We start from the raw sequence: 20,552 nt of genomic DNA on the forward strand, positions 1-20,552 counted from the left end.
TTTTTAACGGATAGATTTTTAAAAAAATGAGATCATAAAGTTTAAGAAAACATCATTCGACTACTTTAATAACATCCAATTGAATATATAATTATATGAAATAATGCTTTACACATGTAAATATGATAATTGTTCAAAATCATATTATACATATGGTGCTTTGAAGTCACATTGTAATAAATCTCATCAGTGTAATGAACGACGCGAACAGTTCATTAAAGATCAAAAGAAGAAACAAGAGACAACAAATACTTATAGTACCGATGTCTATACATGTACAAATGAAGTATGTATATATTAATTAATAAATATTTTGATATTTATTTGTTGGATTTAATAATAATTAATAAAAAACAAAAGATATTTTATAGATCAAAAGAATTGAAATTAAGTTCACATCTTAAAGAGATAAAAGAAGAGTTGAATAATGATTTGGGTGTGATTGTAGATGCACAATCACAATCGAAGGGTGCTGATAACATCAAGATCTTCCAATGTCTACATGATAACTGTCAGAGAGAGTACAAAACCGCAAGAAATGTAAGACGTCATTGTAAGGACTTTCATGGATGTAAAGGCACATTTGAAGTGTGTCCGAATGACAGAAGCTACCGACTACGTGGTACATTCGTTTCTAAAGAAAAAATTGTAGGTCGTATCGAATGTGTGCACACTGATTGTAACGTGCAACTTACAGACACCAGTCTATTGAAGAGACACTTGAAGAAAGTTCACCATTCATGTGATTCGGAATGTAGTTATTGTACTGATAAAGATAAAGTCGATGAAAAAGAGGAAGAAACTGGTGATGGAGATAAGGAAAAAAAGAAGAGTAATATGGAAATTGAAGAAAAGAAAGAAATAGCCTTAAAAGATAATAATAATAATAATAATGATATACCAACCTCAACCACTACAACATCAAATCAATTGAATATAGAAAAGATAAAACAGGTTAGAAAAAAGAGAAAGGAGAAAGAGATAGAGATAGTGAGAGAAAAAGAAAAGGAAAAGGAATTTGCAAAGAGAAGAGAAGAAGAGAAGGAAAACAAAGAGAAAAACAAAGCCAAAGCCAAAGACAATGAGAAAGAGAAGAAAGATAAAGAGAAAGAGAAAGAAAAAGAAAAAGAAAAAGAGAAAGAGAAAGAGAAAGAGAAAGAGAAAGAGAAAGAGAAAGAGAAAGAGAAAGAGAAAGAGAAAGAGAAAGAGAAAGAGAAAGAGAAAGAGAAAGAGAAAGGAAAGGAAAGCTCAAAGAGAAAAGAAAAAAGATGATGAAAAAGAGAAAGAGACAGTTAAGCAAAAGGATAGAACAGACAGAAAAGAGAAAGAAAAAGAAGAAAGAAAGGAAAAGGAAAGGGCAAAGAGAAAAGAAGAAGAGAAGGAGAAGGAGAAAGAGAAGGAAAAGGTAAAAGAAAAGGTGAGATCAAAGAGAAAAGAAAAAGATGGTGAAATAGAGAAAGAGAAGGAAAAGGAAAAGGAAAAGGAAAGAACAAAGAGAAAAGGAGAAGAGAAAGAGAAAGAAAAAGAGAAGGAGAAGGAAAGGAAAGAGAAAGAACAAAGAGAAATGAAAAAGATACAGAAAGAGTAAAAGGTAGAAAAATCAATACAACCACAACAGATATTTCAGAAGCAGAGGAAGAAGAGAATGACAATTCAAATAAGAAAAGAAAAGGTAGCATTCGATCATCTAGATCTTCGACAACAAAGAAATCAAGAACAAAGAAATAAATCGAATTTTAAAATATTTTTATACTATATGTTTATATTACAATTAATTATGTTTATTGATTATTTAATATCGTTAAAAATAATTTCTCAATTATTTAACTATTTACAATCCTATTATTATTTTCGTCACTACTAGTAATAATTTTTTGATTTATATTATGATTGATATTATTATTATTATTGGTATTTATAAATGAGTTTGGCGATTGATTTGGTGATTGTGATTGCGATGATGAGGTTGATGAAGATGACGATGATGATGAAGCTGATGATGATGATTTATTATTTCTATTGGGTGATTGACGATTTCCATTGGGAGAGTTTGGAATGGAGGTTGGTGAAGATGAAGTTGGATAGTGGTGTTGTTGTTGGTAGACAGGTCGCCAATTTTGGTTGGGAATATTATATGGCATTGACTGTGCAGTGCGTTGCATTCCGTAGCCTGCGTAGTACGGATAGGGTTGAGACTGTTGTCCGTAGATCACAGGATTACCGGAAACATCATAGTAAAAATAGTAAACTGGAGTGTAGCCATTGCCAAGTGCAGCTGCACCATTATCGTAGGCACCGGTGTCGATCGGAATACCGGCAGTATGATAGACAACACTATCGTCTGGCACCAACATACTCGCTTTCGCTCCATTTATACTACCTAAACTATAATGTTGTTGTTGTTGCTGCTGTTGTAGCTGTTGTTGTTGAATTTGTGGTTGTTGTGGTACCACACCATTATTTACAATGAATCCATCGGATTTACGCATTGCATCTCCAACATTCATCTGCAAAAATTTGAAATTTCACATGATTGTGGGAAATTGGAATTAATTAATTTGTCAATTTGAAAAATCAACACACTCTCTCCCTAACCTCTTTTAAAAACACTTACATTTTTACCCATGAATGATAATGTAGATGCATTCTTAACTTTGCTTACACTCTCTTCATCTTCGAATGTGATGAATCCATAACCCTTTGATTTAAGTGTGTTTCTATCCATTATGATTTTACACTCCAACACATTGCCAAATGTAGAGAAAAACTTTGCTAGACCTGCTTCATCAGCCTGTTTGGTTTTTACGAATATTTAAATTAAAAATTAGTGTCTCAATTTATTATTTCAATTCTAAATCTATAATTTTTTACTTACCCTCCAACTTATTCCACCAACAAATAATTTGTTTGGAGATGGATGCATTTGATGATTAACCAGCATATAAAATGGTGGAGGTGATGAGATCAATGATGGTGAAGAATCAATTGATGACATGATTGATGGTTGATAAAACTATCTATTTTATAGATTTTTATTGTATAAAACTTTATCTAGAAATATAATTATTTATTTTTTAAAAATTTACTAATCTATAAATTAAAAAATAATTTTGTTAATAACTAATGCTAATTTATGTATTATGACTTAAAATTATGTGTATGTGATTATGTTTTACAAAGTAATTATAAAACCATAAAAAAAAAAAATAATAAAAAAAGTGTAAATCAATTTTAATTTATAATAGGCAATTAAAAATTATTTTTTAACAAAAAACAAAAAAGATTGGAAATATTATAAATATTATTGTTGATCTAATTAGATCTTAAATAAATTAAATTACTTGGATTATTTTGTTGATTGCTGATTGAATGAATGAATGTAGGAAGGAATGTTTTTTTTTTGTTTTTAAATTTGATAAATAGATTTTATTACTTGTTGTTTGCGAAGAATTTGATTTTTGCAAAAAATAAAGAAAAAAGTGATAATTGAAAAACTTGTATTGTTTAGTTTAGTCTTTTTTTGGGGTTGGTTTTTATTGTATTTATTAAATATTTATTGATTCTGTTTTTATTTTATTTGATTTTAAGAAATTTAAAATAAACATATATTGGAATAAAAGTATGATTTTTATATTTTTGTATGAAATTGATTTAGTTTTAAAATAACGTTTAAAGATCAGGGTTAGATAAAAAGTAGATGGAATTGGATGATATTGTGTGAATGAATCCAAATGATGTTTTTATTATCAATGTTTGATACTACCTATTTTTAATTTTTACTATCTACTTTATTTTGTTTTATTGTTTTGTTTTAAAAAAGTTATTGATACCAACCACTAAACACTAAAACACACGATAATAGTGACAACAACAACACTCTTTTAAGGTGTGAATAAATGGGAATCACTTATAAAAAAAAAAACTAAAGTAAAATTAATTTACAAATAAATATAAAAATATTAAGCAATTACACACATGCTTTAAAAACATTGTAATTATTTGCATGTCATACCCTGTTCTGTTTATTACTTTTTCTATTTATTTTCCTTTTTAAAACAACAGCAACAACAACAAAAAATTGCAATATTAATAAATTAAAAAACAAAAAAAAGTAAGAAATAAATAAAAAGATTTTTGATGATTTTATGAGTAGGTTTTCTTTTTCTTTTTTTTTTTTTTTTTTTGTTTTTCTTTTGATTGTTTATATTTATAAGATAGATAGATATGTATTTTTATTAAAAAACAATGTGTGTGTTAATGTGATTGTAAATAAGGAATGAATGATAGATAGTCAGATGATTTTAAAATTTACATTAATGTTTAATTTAGTATCTACTACTACTTTTTTTGATTGGTTGGGTGATTGATAATAATTTTCTTTTTCTACAATAGTTATTGTTTTTTATTGCCTTAATTAATAATATTTAAGTAAATTGGTAATAAAAAAAAGATTATTAGATTGTTTACTCTACGCCACGCTCACTATTATCAACCTGATTATTATTATTATTATTTTATTTTATTTTTTAAAATGGTAATTTTTTTTTTTATTAATATAAATATTTTTTATTATTTTACTTCTTTTTGCTTTGTTGTTCCTCTACAATCGAGCACTGGTTTCATTTGGGGTAATAATAAAAAATATAAATTGTTTTTTTAATTTAAGAAATTTTGTGATTTTTATTTATTTTTTTTCGAATTAATATTTTGATTAAAAATTCTCAAAAAATTTGGAAACTCAAAAATCAGGCTGATTCCGCATAAATTTTTCAAATATTTTCTTTTTTTGAAATTTTTTCTGCTTTTTTATTTAAATATTTTGATTTGGTTTTCTCTCACAATCAAAAATAGTAGGAAGTTGTAGTGTTGGTTTTTTTGTTAAAATGGGGTGTGCAACAACAAAGAGACGTGTGTTTTGCTTGGCTGTTGTAATTGCTCATCAATCATCATCTCATTTTGATTTTTAATTTCTCTTTTCTGTTTATGAATGTGATTCTCTATTCGTTCAACAACGTTTTTTTTTCTTTTAATATCATTATCATATCATATTGAATTGTTGTTGTTCTTTTTTTTTTTTTTTTTGCAAAATAAAATCACAACCAGGTTTTTAATAAACAAGAGTTGGGGGTGATATGCAGATGATTCCACCAAAACTTGTTCATTAAGATGTAAAAAAAAAACATAACCACATCATCAATTCACATTTCGAGTTCCCTCCCCACTACACACTGCAGTTACAAAAGTTTCAACTTCACTTTCCATTTGCAAATATTTAATATTGGAATAGGCAAATCAATCGGAATTCAATTTGATAATGATGATTGTACTTTTGTGTAGAGTGAGTGGTGAATGCCATCATCTCATAATCATAGATGATTGTGGTGTATGGTATTTGTAGTTATTGTTATTGTTTGTTCATTTATTGATTTGGCTATTATGTTTTAAAATATTCATTCCTCATTCCTAACTATTACACGCAATAACAACTAGTAACACTTATACTATACACACAGAGAGAGTGTGTGTGTGGTATTGATGATCTTGATATTAAATGATATCATCTAAATTGGTGTTGGTTGATTTGTATCTCTGATTTAGATTCTTCTTTCTATCGCTCAATAAGGAGTGTTGTTCTTCGTTTGATGGTACAAGCTTGATATAATCGATCTTCAAATCGAAAGGGCCCTCTCTTCGTTCACTCTGTATGAAACCAATTCTATCGATGCCACCTAGATCGAACGGATGAAAATCTAATGCAACATTGCCTTTAAACACTCTAAAAAAGTCTGTAAATGGTATCTGTTTGTTTTGTTTAGTTAGATACATGTTAGATTCTAATCTCAACCTATCTAATCTAAATCTAATTATAAATCTTCTAAATCAATATATATTGATATAAATAACATACTTCGATGTCTTCCCATGTATTTGGATTTGTAGTGAACATTGCCTTATAAACCATCTTATTATCATCCTTTTTCAATATACCTATACCATATGATCTACCTTCCTACATAAATAAATAGATAGATATGAATATAGAAAAGTCAGTAATTCATTGAATAAACCTCTCTAAATCTAATCTTTGATTCTTTAATATCTAGTTATTTTAAATACATACTGTACATGCTCTGAATACAACAGATTTATATTTATCTTGTAAATCGAAATTAAAAGTATCACTCTTGTATTTGATAATCGATCATTTTAGTTAATGAATTGTATTGAATTTAATGAACAGCTATATATATAATTTTAATAGTTACAGGTGAAAATACACCAATATAGCCAGATTGTTTTACATCTGGAGTGTTCTCTGGTAGTTTCATTGATAGATTTCCTCTAAAGTTTGCATAACCATCTTCCATACTAATGTTATCGTTATTATTGTTATTACTATTATCTGCTTGTTGTTGTTGTTGTTGTTGCTGTACAATGTTATTACTTGAAGGTCTCCAAATGAATTCACCAGTTGAATGTCCTTTAATCTGTAGTTTATCCGATATCAATGTCCATCCATTTATAGATGATCTATTTCTAAATGAATATAACAATCTATCCTCTGATGGCTTTAGAAAATCGAGTGAAACAACTATCAATCAAACATTTTAATATACATTATTAATTTCTTATGCTTAACTTATCTAAATCAATAAATATATACCATTTCTTAAAAGTGTAGATACTTCTTTAAATATCATTTTTATTTAACAAGTAAATTGAATTTTTATTCAATTAAATAAATTAAGAATCGTTTCGTTTTTGTGTTTTTTTTGAACAAAGATTTGTGGAGTTTGATTTGTTTTTTTTTATATTATCGACATCATCATGATTCATTGTCATTATATTATTTATTTGTTTATTTTATTTATTATATGTGTTGAGATAAATACTTTAATTCATCTCTAATATTCTCTGCAATATTTAAGACTTTTGAATCTGGTAGATTCAAATCGATATCTTTAATTTCCAGTATATAGTTCTTTCTGCGATGTCTATTCAAACCACTGCTACTCAAGATCAGACTATCGAAATCGGAAACCAAAGGATTCAATCTAGGCGAATCACTTACCAACGATATATTTGGTTTCAACTGCGAATTCAACTCTACATTCAAGGTTTGAAACTGTTTCTTTGATCTCTTTAGCCAATCGTTAAACACAACAGACGAAACTCTCTTTGAATTTGCAATATATTCTAGAATAATTTAAGTTAATATCTTAACATTTCATGAAATTGATATATATGTAGATATATCTGAGATTACTTACCATAGTTTGAATCTTTTTTATTATTATTGTTGTTGGTTGAGAATTGATTGTTATTGGAGGATGACGATGACGATGAGGAACGGACTTCGTACGATGCTTCCAGTGGTATGGACAGTCCTTTGTGCGAGGCGAGTGAGTATGGTTGGAGATGGTTGGCAGCGGCCGTGTAGTTGTAGAGCGTTGGATTCTCAATGGGGAAGAGCAGGATATCGAGGTTGTCCAATGGCTGATAGGAGAACAACGCACCCAGGTACAAACACAGTGAGATGGTAGACCACTGGTTTGGCTCCTTGCCAGCGACGATCACCAGCCAAGAACGCTCCGTGTTGAAACCATAGAGTTTCAAACCTTTGATCGATCGGATCTCACGCTCCGCCGACAAGAACGATATCCTGATATTCTCAGAGGCAAACGGTGAGTGTGCACTCAACTCTGAGAGATAGCTATTCACCTCATTAATAGAGGTCGGTTGTTTCTTTATCAAATCGAAATTTAAACTATTAATTTGTGTTGATATGAATGTCCTTTTACTATTATTATTATTACAATTATTATTTTTAAATAAAAAAGATTTTGAATATAAATTTGTTGTTTTTAAACAATTACTACTATTATTTCTATAACTATTCTGTAAATTACATTGTTGTCGATATTGTTGTTGTTGCTGATGTCCAAATGAACCATTTGTAGTTAAAAATCTGTTTTTTATACACTTCATAATAAACTAAAAATTATTTCTAATCTAAAAACTAATAGTAAAAGTATTATTACTTTTAATAAAATTTGATTAAAATACAAAAGATAACGATAACGATAATAATAATTATTTATTTTTATACAAAAAATAACAAAAAATAGAATAAAATAAAAATTGATTGATATTTATTTATTTATATTTGCTGAATACAAATTATGTTGATAAAATAATATAAAATTTCGAACGTTTTTAAATAAATAGATAAAAATGTAATCTGTTTTACTTCTCTTGTCTTACGTGTTTGTGTTTGTGTAAAGTCTACAAAAAAAACTAAATGCAAACAACAACATTAAACAAACAAACACTAAAAAAAACATTAAACAGCAAACACTAAAAAAACAACCAGAAATTATATTAAACAATTAAAAAAACAGCTACATTATATTTTATACCAATTATAGATTTGAATGGATTGTGATTTACTTTACTTTTTGAGTACTAGAACAAAAAAACCATTTAAATTAAATTAAATTTTTAATTTAACAAAAAACTTTTTTTGGTGAAGTGTTTTTTCACCAATACACAAAAAAATATTCAAAAAAATACAAAAATAAAATTATTTTTTTATTTATTTAATAATTATTAATTTGTCATCTTTTTAATGTTTTATATTTTTTATTGTTGTTTTTTAAGAATCCAAGATTACCACGTTTTATATAAGCAATAATTAGAGAAAAGAAAGAGAGAGAAAAAGGGAAAAAAGAAGCAAAAAAGACAGCCTATCGTATATTGATATCCTGTCATTGTTTAGTTAAAAACAACAATTTTATTATTTTTATTTTTATTTTTTGGTATAAAAGTATTGGGGAAAAATTAATATTTATATATTTTAGATTTAAACATTTTAACATTTCACAGACTCAATATAATCAACAATTAATTAAAGAGAGAGAGAATATTATTAGAAGAGTAGATAGATACATAAATATATATATATAATTATACATACATAAGAATGAATTTGTTGAAAAATAAAAAGCAAAAAAAAAATTATAAAGAAATATGGAATTTGTTGAACAAGAAATATTATTAAAGTATGATTAATTACTGTAAAAATCAACAATCAATGGTTAATTTTGTTGTTGATTGATTGATTAAATGATTTGTGATCGATTTAGATTATTAATAATCAATTTGTTATACTTATTAATATTATTATTATAGTTCGAATAGTCGTGGTGATAGAGGAGATCATTCATTTGGAGCGAATGAGTTTGGATATCTAGTTGTGGGTCGTAAGACTCCAAGAAGATTTTGGTTAGGTTTATCAATTATATTATGTACAAATATTGCACTTTCAATCATATCCGTTACGATTTGGCCTTATCTTACTTTGGTATGCATATATATATAATAAACATTAGGATATTTGATTATTCTTGACAACACTTGTTAACCAATAGTTATAACATTTATATGTATATATTAGAACCGACAAAGTATTTATATATTAGCTGTTTCAATAGCTGCTTTTCATACTGGTTCAACGTTGGGAAGAAAGTTGTTTTCATATCTGGGCGATAACTATGATAATCTATGGTCGCAGTTGATGCTTGCCACTGCGTTGTCGTTGGTCGGTGACTTGGTGTATGCGATCATTCCCGAGCAATTTGCAATTATCACATCGAGATTTGTGGTTGGTGTCGGTGCAGGTTCTGGTGTGGTTCTGCAGAACCTGCTGGCAAAGGGCAACGACCATGCCACACAGAAGAGCAGAATCGCATCGATCGGAATCGTCACTTCTCTCGCCTATATATTCGGTCCTGCACTAATAGCTGCATTCTCAAAGCTGCAGGTCGATAGCCAACTCAATGTATTCCAAGATGTCGGTAACATCACTATCTACGGTTGGCTAGCTTCCACCTTCTCTTTGATCGCATTGCTACTTTCACTACTTGGAAAGATCATTGATAAAGCAGAACATAAAACATCAAACTATGATAGTGATTTCAGTTTTAATGGTAATTATTATAACAGTTGTTTATTTGTATACATATGTTCAATTATTAACAAACAAACAAACAAATTAACAATATAGATGGATTCCCAAGAGGTGTATCATCATATAGATCACAACAATCTTGTATATTCCCACCAAAAGTTACATTGGTTCTCTTATGTTTTATTCATTTTATGATTTTCAATAGCGGTATGATTTTGGAAACAGTGTTCATACCTTATATAATTGATGCAGGTGGATACAGTGCTTACAATTGGAGTTTGACGAATATCGCACTTTTCTTTGTGGGTCTTGGTGTGTCTTGTGCAGTGACAGCACATCTTAGCAAGAAGATAACAAACAACAATATACTACTGTACAGTTCACTCGCATTGATGTGCGCAGGTTATGCGTTCATGACCATCTGGAAGTTATCCACTCCCGATACCGTACCAACGTCACCATCACCTCCACTCTTTAGATTCCTGATGGGTGTCATCATGGTTGCCATCGGATTCCCAACTGCTATTTCAAGTTCAATCACTTTATTCTTTGAGTTAATGTCGACCGTTTATATTGTAAGTAAAAGAATATTTATTAATGTATTGTTATTTGTATTAACAAACTATTTAAATCTCTACTTTAGAAATATGCTTCTACTTTATTCCAATTCTCAAGTAACTTTGGAAGATTGATGGGACCAATCTGGGCAGCCTTAATCTTTGATAAAACAGGTGTAAATTATAGTTTTTTGTTTGGTTTCGTACTTAGTTTGTTTTCTATCATACTTTTGATTGCACTCGGGAGATCACTAAAGTATATTTCATCAGTATCAAACATTCAAAGAAATGTTCCAATACTGACAACTGATGATGAAGATGGTGCCTTTAGATAATAGAAACCTTTTTTCATTAGTAAATAATAATAATAATAACAACACTTACTTTTATTTAATAACAAAACATAAAAAACAAAAAAAAAATAATCATTTTATTTAAAATAAAAAAATATATATAATATTTATTACTGTTTATTGTTTATTTATTTATCTTTATTCTCTTGGAACCATTTTAAATATGCTTTTGCTTCACTTTTAGGTATACCTTCTCGTATTAACATATTCAATTGTTCTTCGTACCAACGTTCTTCGAATTGTTCGTCATCCAAGTGAGAAGGTCTCAATAGATTTAGTTGTATTTGTACGATCGACATTTTCTTTGGTCTTCTTCTCTTTACGTATATGATTACACCAATCGAGATGAGTGCAAATACAATAACAACAATCGGTATAATATAAATTAATTTAAATCCATCACTTGTATTTGCTAAAAAAATAGATTTGTAATTACAAACAAATAAAATAAAAAAATAAAATAAAAAAAAAAAGATAATTAATTAACATTTCCTTGTTATTTTGTTAAAGATGATTTACCATCCTTTACAATGATTATTTATATTTGTAGTCTTACTGAATTTATATAAAAGTGCAGTTCCACTGAGACCATCGACCGTTACATTTCCCATTAGCAATGTATCGGCAGGTAGATTCGAGAGTTTGCTAGCAGAGATATCACAGAGCACCATTGTATCGTTGACATAGGTTGACTTGTCACAAGTCTGATTTCCAAGTGAAATATTTAGTTTATTTGCAAAGTTGGCACCTATCAGAGTAACGACACCACCTTTAGAACTACCTTCACTTATATCAACAATAACTGGATCTAAATTTAAAAGAATAAAAAGTAATAGAGTTTAAAATATTAGTATTCTTCTTTATGAATCTATCAACATTATAATTACTTTGATATTGGAATTTATAATTATCTGGTCTGTCAACGACACTTCCATTCAATTGGAGTTGAATCGATTGGTTTAGACCGGTACCGGGTGGCATGAAACATCGGATGGCAGCGGGTGATGGTGGACTGCTGAGTGGACACGCTTTGCCTCCGATGGTTACCTTGATGGAGGTCTGTGGTGTATCGGCGTTCCAGAATCTACCAAACAGCGTTACCAAACCACCTTGAACCGGTGCATGTGTTGACGACACAATGATCGGTTTAATATTTACAGTGACATAGTTTGATCTAATATTATTTGCATTTATATAGACTTTACTGTAACTACCACTCGCTATATTGTAAGGTATGGAATCAACATCGAATGTTATCAGCGTATCATTGTTGTTGGTGTTGTTCGACAGACTATCGGGACGAAGCGATGTGTCCTTATCAAAGAATACAACGACCATACTGGAGAGAGCAATGTTTCTTCCTGTAATGACAATGTTATCGACGATCTGTTTCGAACTGACGAGTGTTGGTCGGTCGTAGGAGAACACCGTATCATCTTGAGCGATAGATGAAGCACCGTCGATTGTAACTACCAACTCCAGGTTACTCAACACCATATCTTTAGGTTTAGGTGGTACAGCGAATGTAATCAGAGTATTATTGACTATCTTTATATCAGTAGGTACAATCGCACCATTTCCAATTGAAACCGAAACATTCGTACTAGCTTTACTATTATTTAGAATAGATGCAAACAGTTCACCATTTATTGAAACTGTACCACCTGTATTTGATGCGACTGTTGATATTTGATTAACAATAGGTCCTATATAATTAAATAAATAAGAAAATTATGTTAGATTTATATATATATATATTTATAAACAATAATATTGTTTTAATAGTTAACTTACTATTTATATAATCAAATGAAGATGGATTATTATTTACATCAACAACCAACTTTTTAATACCAGCAATTGATAGACTTGAGTAATATAATAACGGATTATCAGCAAAACTACATGTAATATTGTAATGACTTATTAACTGTGTGATATTCAATGGTACACCATCTAGTTTTACAGAGAGTAAAGAAACATCCGATCCAAAACTCTGTCCATTTATATGTAAACTTGAGTTTATTACTTCAACCAATTCAAATACAGGACCTAATAATAATGATAATAGTTATTAATAAAAGTTATATATATTTATAAATTATAAATTTAAAACTTACTTTTAAATGAATATGATCTTTTTAATATTGAATCTTTAATTTGTATGTCAATAGTTACATTACTACCGGATGGTTGTGGTTGTTGTTTCGGTGTTGATAGTGGTGGTGGTGGTTGATATTGAACTACGATCATACTGATGTTGTTAAAGACGGTCGGTGGTGTGATAGACCACTTGGTAAAGGTGAGCGAGTTGTTCAGTTGAGGAAATGGCAAGAGGTAGTAACCGTTGATCGTAATGTTACCACCCTGTGTTGGTACCATCGATATACTGTCGATGACTATTGGATTCCACTGGTGTCTTGCACACACACTACTACACAGCTCAATGGTACCATAGTAGACATCGGTGCCATCGAAATTCACTTGCAATACACTGTCATTCGATGAAATCGATACGAAATGCAACAGATCCGAACTCGAACTACCTAGTTTCGTCACAGTTACATTCGCAACACTATTCATGTTCGATCCATAAACCAATGCACTACCAACATCATATTTTATATCATTTATTATTGGAATATCTTTAAATATTAATAACAAAAGTTAATATTAGAAAAAAAAAAAAGGTAAATTTGTTTTTTTTTTTATTTTTTTTATTTTTTTAAGAAATAACTTACTTGATGAATTTAAAAAGTTTGTTTTATTTATAAAGAGAATCAACAATAAATAAATATATAAAGTAGACATTTCAACTAATTAAAAAAGATATTTATTATGGATTGATAGAAATTAAAATAAAGTTGCAATGTTAGTTCAATATACAATTCAATCAATTGTTCTCTAAAAATATTGATTTAAATTAAATTATAGATAGAGGTATTAACATTTTTTGTTTTTATTCATTAAATGTGTTAAACACATATTAAAACTTTTTATAGTAGGTGTTCAATCATTGTTTTTCACACCATGCTCAATCAGCCAAACAAACAAAAGGTTTACACCCATGATTAATAATAAAAATAATATTGTCAATTTTAGTTGGTAACAAAACAATTTATTTACAAAGATTGGTTTATGTAATTGTTATCAAAATACACAAATAATATGCATCACGCGGTATTGCATAAAGTGTTGGTTATTTTGAAATCATTCTTCGAAATTACTCTACAATTAGCTAACAAAAACCATTTATTTAAACAAAAATCTTATAAATAGATTTCTAAACCAAAATTATTTAAAATCATGATAATATTGTTGATGTTATCTTATTAATCATTTAAAAATTTAAAGATCAAATGTCATGGTGTCGAATTTTTATTTTTGAGAATTTTGGCATTGGTTTTTTCCAAATTAGTAAAAATATGTTTTTTGTTTGGGATTCGCATGTCGATATAAATTGGCATGCATCATAATCTTGAAATAAAAGAATATTTCATTTCCAAACGAAATTTAGAATCAGTTTTTTAACTTCTTATTTTTAATTTATTTTTTATCTTGTCCTTTTTTTAAACTATAAAAACAAAATTATTTTATTTTTTTAGATTCTATCAAATCTATTCATTGTATATTATATTTATTCTTTTATTTTTTTTATTTATAAAATGTCAGAAATTAAATTATATTTTAATAATAATCAAGAAAATCTTGAAAGATTAAAGAAATGTCCTAGTTTGTATCAAGAGAAAGATGGTGAACCATACCAATCAAATGATTCACCATCTATTTTGAATGCTGCCACTTACGATCCACCTTACTATTTATATAATTCACATATTATGAATTATTATGTAACATTTAAAATGAAAAGATTACATTTGAAAAGAGATAGGTAAATAATTTTTAATAAATAATTTGTTTTTTAATAAATAATTTAATTAATTTATTTGTATTTTTTTAGAGATGAATTAGTTAATGAAGAAGATGGAGGAACTGTATCTTTAGATTGGTATAATTTCGGAAATGAATTTGATGCCAAAACTCCAACAATTGTTATCTGTCATGGTTTGACTGGTGGTTCACACGAACCTTATATCCAATACTTTGCAAAGTATGCCTACGATACCAAGGGATTCAGATCAGTGGTATTCAATAATAGAGGTTGTGCTGGTAACAAGATCACAGCAGATACTGGTTACTGTGGAATCAAGGTAGACGATTTGGAAATGTGTATAAGAAAGATTCAAGAGAAATATCCTGAAGCTCCATTGTTTTTGGCTGGATTCTCGTTGGGTTCTGTAATATTGGTAAACTACCTGAATAAACATCAAGAAGACTCTCCATTTTTGGCACATCTCTGTATTTCTAATCCAATGGATATGAACAAGAGTATGGAGAATCTAATGTCAACATACTTGAATTCCTATTTGTATGGAAAAGGTTTGGCTGTCAATATCAAAAAGCTGTTATACAAGTTTGGTGACCGTCTTGATAAGTATGCCACCAAAGAGCAAATCAAGAATGCAGCATCGATCAAGGATCTCGATGATCTGGTGACATCAAAGATGTTTGGTTTCGAAGATGGCGACCACTACTATCGTGAGGCAAGCAGTTCCAATCATATCGAGAAGCTACAAAAGCCAATATTGTTTATCAATGCATCGGACGACACTATCTCGCCACCTCAAGGAATGGCTTCGGTCTATGAAAAGTTTAAAAACAATCCCAACACAATGCTAGCACTTACCAAGCGTGGTGGTCATCTAGGATTCATTTCCTATCGTGACTGGACATCGTGGGCAGACAAAGCAGGTGTTGAATATTTCTCAACATTTTTAGAAAATAAATAAATATATTTAAATTTATCTTAACTTTAATTTGTAATTTTATTTTGTTATAGAATTGGTACTTCAACCTTTCGATACTTTGATTTAATATTATCAATATGATCATACAAAAGACCTCTATGTGTGGTGCACAAGCTGTACACAACAACAAAGCAAATACATTTATTCTTAATATTATGCTTTGAACAATTTTTGTCCTATTAAATACTAATTTATAAGCATACAAGATTTCAATCAAATTAGTGTTGATGATATCTCGCGTTTAAACATATGTATCATTATGGACATAAATTCAATACCATTTTTTCATTTTTTTTTTAATCTGTAGTTTTATTATTATTAATTTTATTTCCTTAATGGTTTATCGTTAAGAGTTGCATCGAAATCCCAAGCATTGGAATCCAATTCCTGTCGAAGAGAAGACAAGTCGAAGCTGTTACTTCTTCGCTTGGTAACCACTTGACTGAGAGAACCTTTGCTTCCGACAGTCGGTGATTTCGAGTAGAATCCAAGTTTCAAACCGTTGTATGCAGCACCAAAAGTAGTTGATTTCCTCTTGAAATCCTGCTCGACAATGAAAGCACTCGAATTGACTGTGTGAGTGTTGGCTAGCGATCCTGTAAAGACGGTATCCTTGATTGTCTCTGCCATCTCACTGATTAGATCTTTAGAGAACTCTATAGTTTCTCCTTGTGGAATTGGTACAATAAATGTTTGATATATATAATCTTTTATCTCTGATGCATTTAATTGTGTATGACTATTACTATTATTGTTGTTATTATTATTATTGCTATCAAGATGAACACCTATATCAGGTGAAGATGAACTAAAATTTGAATGAATGGAAATTGGTGTTGATGTTGTTGAATTTGTTATATATGTATTGATATTATTATTTTCTTTTTCTTTTTCTCTTTCTGCTCTTTCTCTTTCCTTTGATTTCTTGGCTGATGACTTTGAATTCTCATAGTAGATTCTCATACCATAAGATGCTTTCTTTCCTCCTTCAGTCAAAATCGAACCCTTCTGTATTCTTCTAGTGGCATTAACAGCATACTTCTTATAGTGTACTATTCTATTGTCATTGAAATTGTATTTGCATCTCACTAAATGTGTAGGTGTCAATAATAAAATTCTTTCTTGTTCTTGATTTCTCCTGTAAATAAATAAATTAATAAATAGTAATTGTTAGTACATACTATCCAAAATAATAAATTATTATTATTTAATATTATCTTACTTGTTTATACTAATAACAATCCAGGCATTAACAAATCCATGTTGATCATCTTTTTCACACATTAAAAAGTGATCAACACAATTGCTAATTGCATTCATTCTTGATTCACCCTAGAAATAATTATTGTATTTTATATTATTAATATTTTGATTTATATTAATTTTTGATTAATAACACTAACTTACCCAATCTGATTCAGTTTGGTTCTCTATGATGTTGGTTCGGTTTGTTTCAACGGTGATATTTCCTAAAAATAAATCAATGGAAATCTGTCTGAGCTTATCGAGAAAAGTGTTGATGTAGTAACGAGAGAGTGAATTAACACCATCTCTAAACACACCCTTAGTATTTCTCTTTCCAGTTCTGGTGAAATCACCTTTCAACGCACTGGTTCCAGCGTATTGCTGACTGATAGCATCACCATTGTTTGCCCATGCCAACTTGACCTGTTTCAACAATGACATTGAATCCTTGCTATTAAGATCATATCCAACCGATGCAATTTGTTTTTCAAGTATTTTCAAACCAATCATTGACTATTATTATTATTAATAAAAATATAAATCAATCCAAAAAAACAACAACAACAAAAAGTAATTAATAAATTATTTTAAACATCAATCTAATCTAATATTAAAAAAAAACAATACATACTTGAACTAAATTTGTACGATCTAAACAATCTAGACAATTGGTTCTAACAGTACCATTTTGATAGGATTTGTATCCAGTCAAGTCTTTCTCGAGATATCCAATCGATTTGATTTTCTCTTCTAAATTATCAATCAAAATATCAACTCTTTCAAATCTATTACCCTGACAGAAATGATGGAAATCGAATGCAATGTATCTAATTTTAAAAAAATATCAATAAAAAAAAACCGGTTAGTTATTGTTACTATTAATAAAAAAATAATAATAACCTACTCAATATCACTTTGATAATCTTCGCAAATCTGTAAGGTTTGTTGATATGAATCACCTAAAAATGACTCTGATCCTTTTTGATCTAAAAGTGTTACAAGTGTTTGAGGACCATATAATGATATTTGTTCTTTAAAATGTGATTTGAATGTTGATAACTAAAAATGAGAATATTAAATAAACATTATTATTATTATTAGTAATTATGATAAGAGTTTAATAAATATAATTACATTTAATGATTGATCTGGATTTATCCTTATTACAGGTTTAATTCTTCTACCATTTTGTTCCCAAACCAATGGAATTGAACCTCTTGTCTGCACGAATGAAAATGACTTTGGATTATTTGGTGATAGTACTTGTAATACTTGTTCGGTCTCTACGTAATTGGCAACATTTCCATTTAAATCGGAACCTCTTGTATTGTATCTTGTACCTGCTCTAAACTTACTTCTTCTTGAAATAATAGAATATATATAACTGTCTCCATTCATAAAAAATTGATATATCTCCACATCTATAGAAATGAAAATGAAAATAAAGTGATTAATACTCTGTCTTTACTTATTGTTTTGTTGTTTTTGTTGGTGTAATTTCAACATACATCCTCTAATAATTGGTAAAATCCAATTAGTCAATTCTTTTTCAATCAATGGTTGTTGAATTGATTTATTCCAATAGAATCTATCTTCAAACTAATAAAAATAATATTAATAAGTTTAGTTTAGTTTGAGTTTAGTTTGGAATAATTTACTTACCAATTGATATAAATGATTGATTGGTTCATATTGATTCATAACAGAGTTTCTTTGTGCAGAATTTGAAATATCCATATCGTATGCGAAATAAAAGTCGGATCGCAGAAGATTGTTGAGTGAGCGCTTGTAGGTTGATTCCAGACGTTTGTCATGTTCACCGAGCTCGACAGAGTTGTTGATCGGCACGAATTGAATGGCATCGATCTCGTAGATCTGTTTGCCTTTTAGGCTGCCTCTCAGAGTACGCGAGGTGATCAACACCAAGTGAGGACCACTCAGTAGATTGAGAATACCAACGATACCGTATGCAGTAAAACTATTATTACCTGCCAACAACGATGATGTCTGTGTTGCAATCGAACTTCCACTGCCAGTCATACTAAAACTTCCACTACCACCATTTCCCAGGACATTGCTCAGCATCGGTAATTCCGCTGCACTACCACATTGAATACTACTGAAACTCTGAAGTGACAAAGAACATGTTTGTCTATCGATAACTAAACATTCTGCATTATTATTATTATTATTATTATTTGATAGCTGTGAAGGTGGTGGTGATGATAATGGTGATGGTGATGATGATAATATCGGTGAACTTGGTGGTGATGTTGATGAACCTGTTGAGGTTGTTGAAGTTGGGGTTGAGTTATTATTATTACTACTAATTATCGGTCTACATATAATTTTATCTTTATATAATACAACAGTCATTTCTTGATGTAGTTCTAAAGAAAAACAGATCCCAAACATTAATATGTTTGATTTTAAATAGAATAATAATAGTATTAATTACTTACCATGATAATTAGGTATAATATCAACAGTGGATTGTGTTCTTTCTGCTCTGGTTTGTGATTGGTTAGGTGATGAATTGGGTGAAGATGAAATTTCGGACATTTGCAAAAAATTATAAATTGGTTCGTCCAAAGTGAATGATGAAGATAGTTGTGAATTGTTATTAATAACAGTTGTTGTTTTTGTTTCTAATTCATCTTCTTTATTATGCTTATTGGAATTTTTGTTGTTGTTGTTATGATTGTTATTATGATTGTTATTATCATTATATGCATAATCTTCAACTATCGTAGTATTACAAAGATATTGAAATACGATCGAGTCGGCTGCGGTGGTGTATCTCTGAACTTCATCGTCTTCATTGTCGTTCAAATTCTTTATTATATCATTTCTACTGTTTTCACCACTACCACCACTTGTTGATGTCGTATTGGTAAAAGAACTAAGTGAACTCTGATTACTTCCACCTCCACCACTACTATTTCCGATTGTACTATTACTATTACTACTCTCTGTTATACTATCTTCACTACTAATACCACCACCACCAAAAACAACAACATTATTATAGTTATTTCTACAAACTACAATCGGTTCATCTAAATCAACTAATTTAATAACATTTTCATTAATATTACTATTTTGATTATTGTTGCTATTCGTATTTGTGGTTGTAGTATTATTATTATTATTACTCTGATTACTGTTGTTGTTGTTGTTATTATTATTTATATAAGAATTACTTCTTTGGCCAATCTTTACAACTGGTGAATCAGGTCTAGTTTGTGGTGGTGTCAAAGGCGATGAGATATTTATAAAACTCATCTCTCCTTTCTTCTAATAATCAATATTGCGATTTTTGTTAATTATTTGAAGAGTGATGTCTGATTTATCTAATACTATCTAGTTTTGAACAACAACATAAATAAACAAAAAAAAACAAACTTATTTTCGAATACTGAATATATAATAATATCTTTGATTTTTAGTTGATTAAAAAAAAATAACATATGCTAAGAGTTTTCGTATATACTTAAAACAACTTTTTTTTTTTTAAGTTTCAAAAAAAAAAAAAAAACTAATCATCATTGCAATTGTT

The 20,552-nt window shown here is 29.0% G+C and overlaps 7 protein-coding genes across 7 annotated transcripts; 3 read left to right on the forward strand and 4 right to left on the reverse strand.

The window, feature by feature from the left end:
* Positions 1-103: 103 nt before the first annotated feature.
* Positions 104-1,272, forward strand: PPL_11174 (uncharacterized protein; the record flags this gene model as incomplete). Its single annotated transcript, XM_020581931.1, has 2 exons — positions 104-286; positions 361-1,272. The coding sequence occupies 2 exons, from the start codon at positions 104-106 to the stop codon at positions 1,270-1,272; spliced, it is 1,095 nt and encodes a 364-aa protein (XP_020427234.1).
* A 551-nt stretch (positions 1,273-1,823) lies between these two features.
* On the reverse strand, positions 1,824-2,995 carry PPL_11175 (uncharacterized protein; the record flags this gene model as incomplete). The annotated part of the gene is made up of 3 exons (XM_020581932.1): positions 1,824-2,507; positions 2,615-2,791; positions 2,876-2,995. 3 exons carry the CDS (start codon positions 2,993-2,995, stop codon positions 1,824-1,826), a joined length of 981 nt encoding a protein of 326 aa, XP_020427235.1.
* A 2,552-nt stretch (positions 2,996-5,547) lies between these two features.
* PPL_11176 (uncharacterized protein) lies at positions 5,548-8,772 on the reverse strand (the record flags this gene model as incomplete). The annotated part of the gene is made up of 9 exons (XM_020581933.1): positions 5,548-5,652; positions 5,909-6,010; positions 6,122-6,184; positions 6,267-6,531; positions 6,894-7,197; positions 7,272-7,367; positions 7,530-7,983; positions 8,252-8,286; positions 8,745-8,772. 9 exons carry the CDS (start codon positions 8,770-8,772, stop codon positions 5,548-5,550), a joined length of 1,452 nt encoding a protein of 483 aa, XP_020427236.1.
* Positions 8,773-9,030: 258 nt separating this feature from the next.
* Positions 9,031-10,862, forward strand: PPL_11177 (uncharacterized protein; the record flags this gene model as incomplete). Its single annotated transcript, XM_020581934.1, has 5 exons — positions 9,031-9,062; positions 9,193-9,364; positions 9,458-9,989; positions 10,067-10,545; positions 10,614-10,862. 5 exons carry the CDS (start codon positions 9,031-9,033, stop codon positions 10,860-10,862), a joined length of 1,464 nt encoding a protein of 487 aa, XP_020427237.1.
* Positions 10,863-11,008: 146 nt separating this feature from the next.
* On the reverse strand, positions 11,009-13,691 carry tgrM1 (IPT/TIG domain-containing protein; the record flags this gene model as incomplete). The annotated part of the gene is made up of 6 exons (XM_020581935.1): positions 11,009-11,292; positions 11,410-11,688; positions 11,768-12,586; positions 12,675-12,932; positions 13,001-13,525; positions 13,622-13,691. 6 exons carry the CDS (start codon positions 13,689-13,691, stop codon positions 11,009-11,011), a joined length of 2,235 nt encoding a protein of 744 aa, XP_020427238.1.
* An 854-nt stretch (positions 13,692-14,545) lies between these two features.
* abhd (YheT family hydrolase) lies at positions 14,546-15,730 on the forward strand (the record flags this gene model as incomplete). Its single annotated transcript, XM_020581936.1, has 2 exons — positions 14,546-14,772; positions 14,842-15,730. 2 exons carry the CDS (start codon positions 14,546-14,548, stop codon positions 15,728-15,730), a joined length of 1,116 nt encoding a protein of 371 aa, XP_020427239.1.
* Positions 15,731-16,072: 342 nt separating this feature from the next.
* PPL_11180 (uncharacterized protein) lies at positions 16,073-20,278 on the reverse strand (the record flags this gene model as incomplete). Its single annotated transcript, XM_020581937.1, has 9 exons — positions 16,073-16,886; positions 16,971-17,080; positions 17,156-17,506; positions 17,625-17,820; positions 17,898-18,052; positions 18,128-18,353; positions 18,462-18,592; positions 18,656-19,383; positions 19,456-20,278. 9 exons carry the CDS (start codon positions 20,276-20,278, stop codon positions 16,073-16,075), a joined length of 3,534 nt encoding a protein of 1,177 aa, XP_020427240.1.
* Positions 20,279-20,552: the final 274 nt, after the last annotated feature.

This window comes from Heterostelium album (assembly GCF_000004825.1).
Source record: "Heterostelium album PN500 unplaced genomic scaffold PPL_scaffold13, whole genome shotgun sequence".
NCBI classification, from domain to species: Eukaryota; Evosea; class Eumycetozoa; order Acytosteliales; family Acytosteliaceae; genus Heterostelium; species Heterostelium album.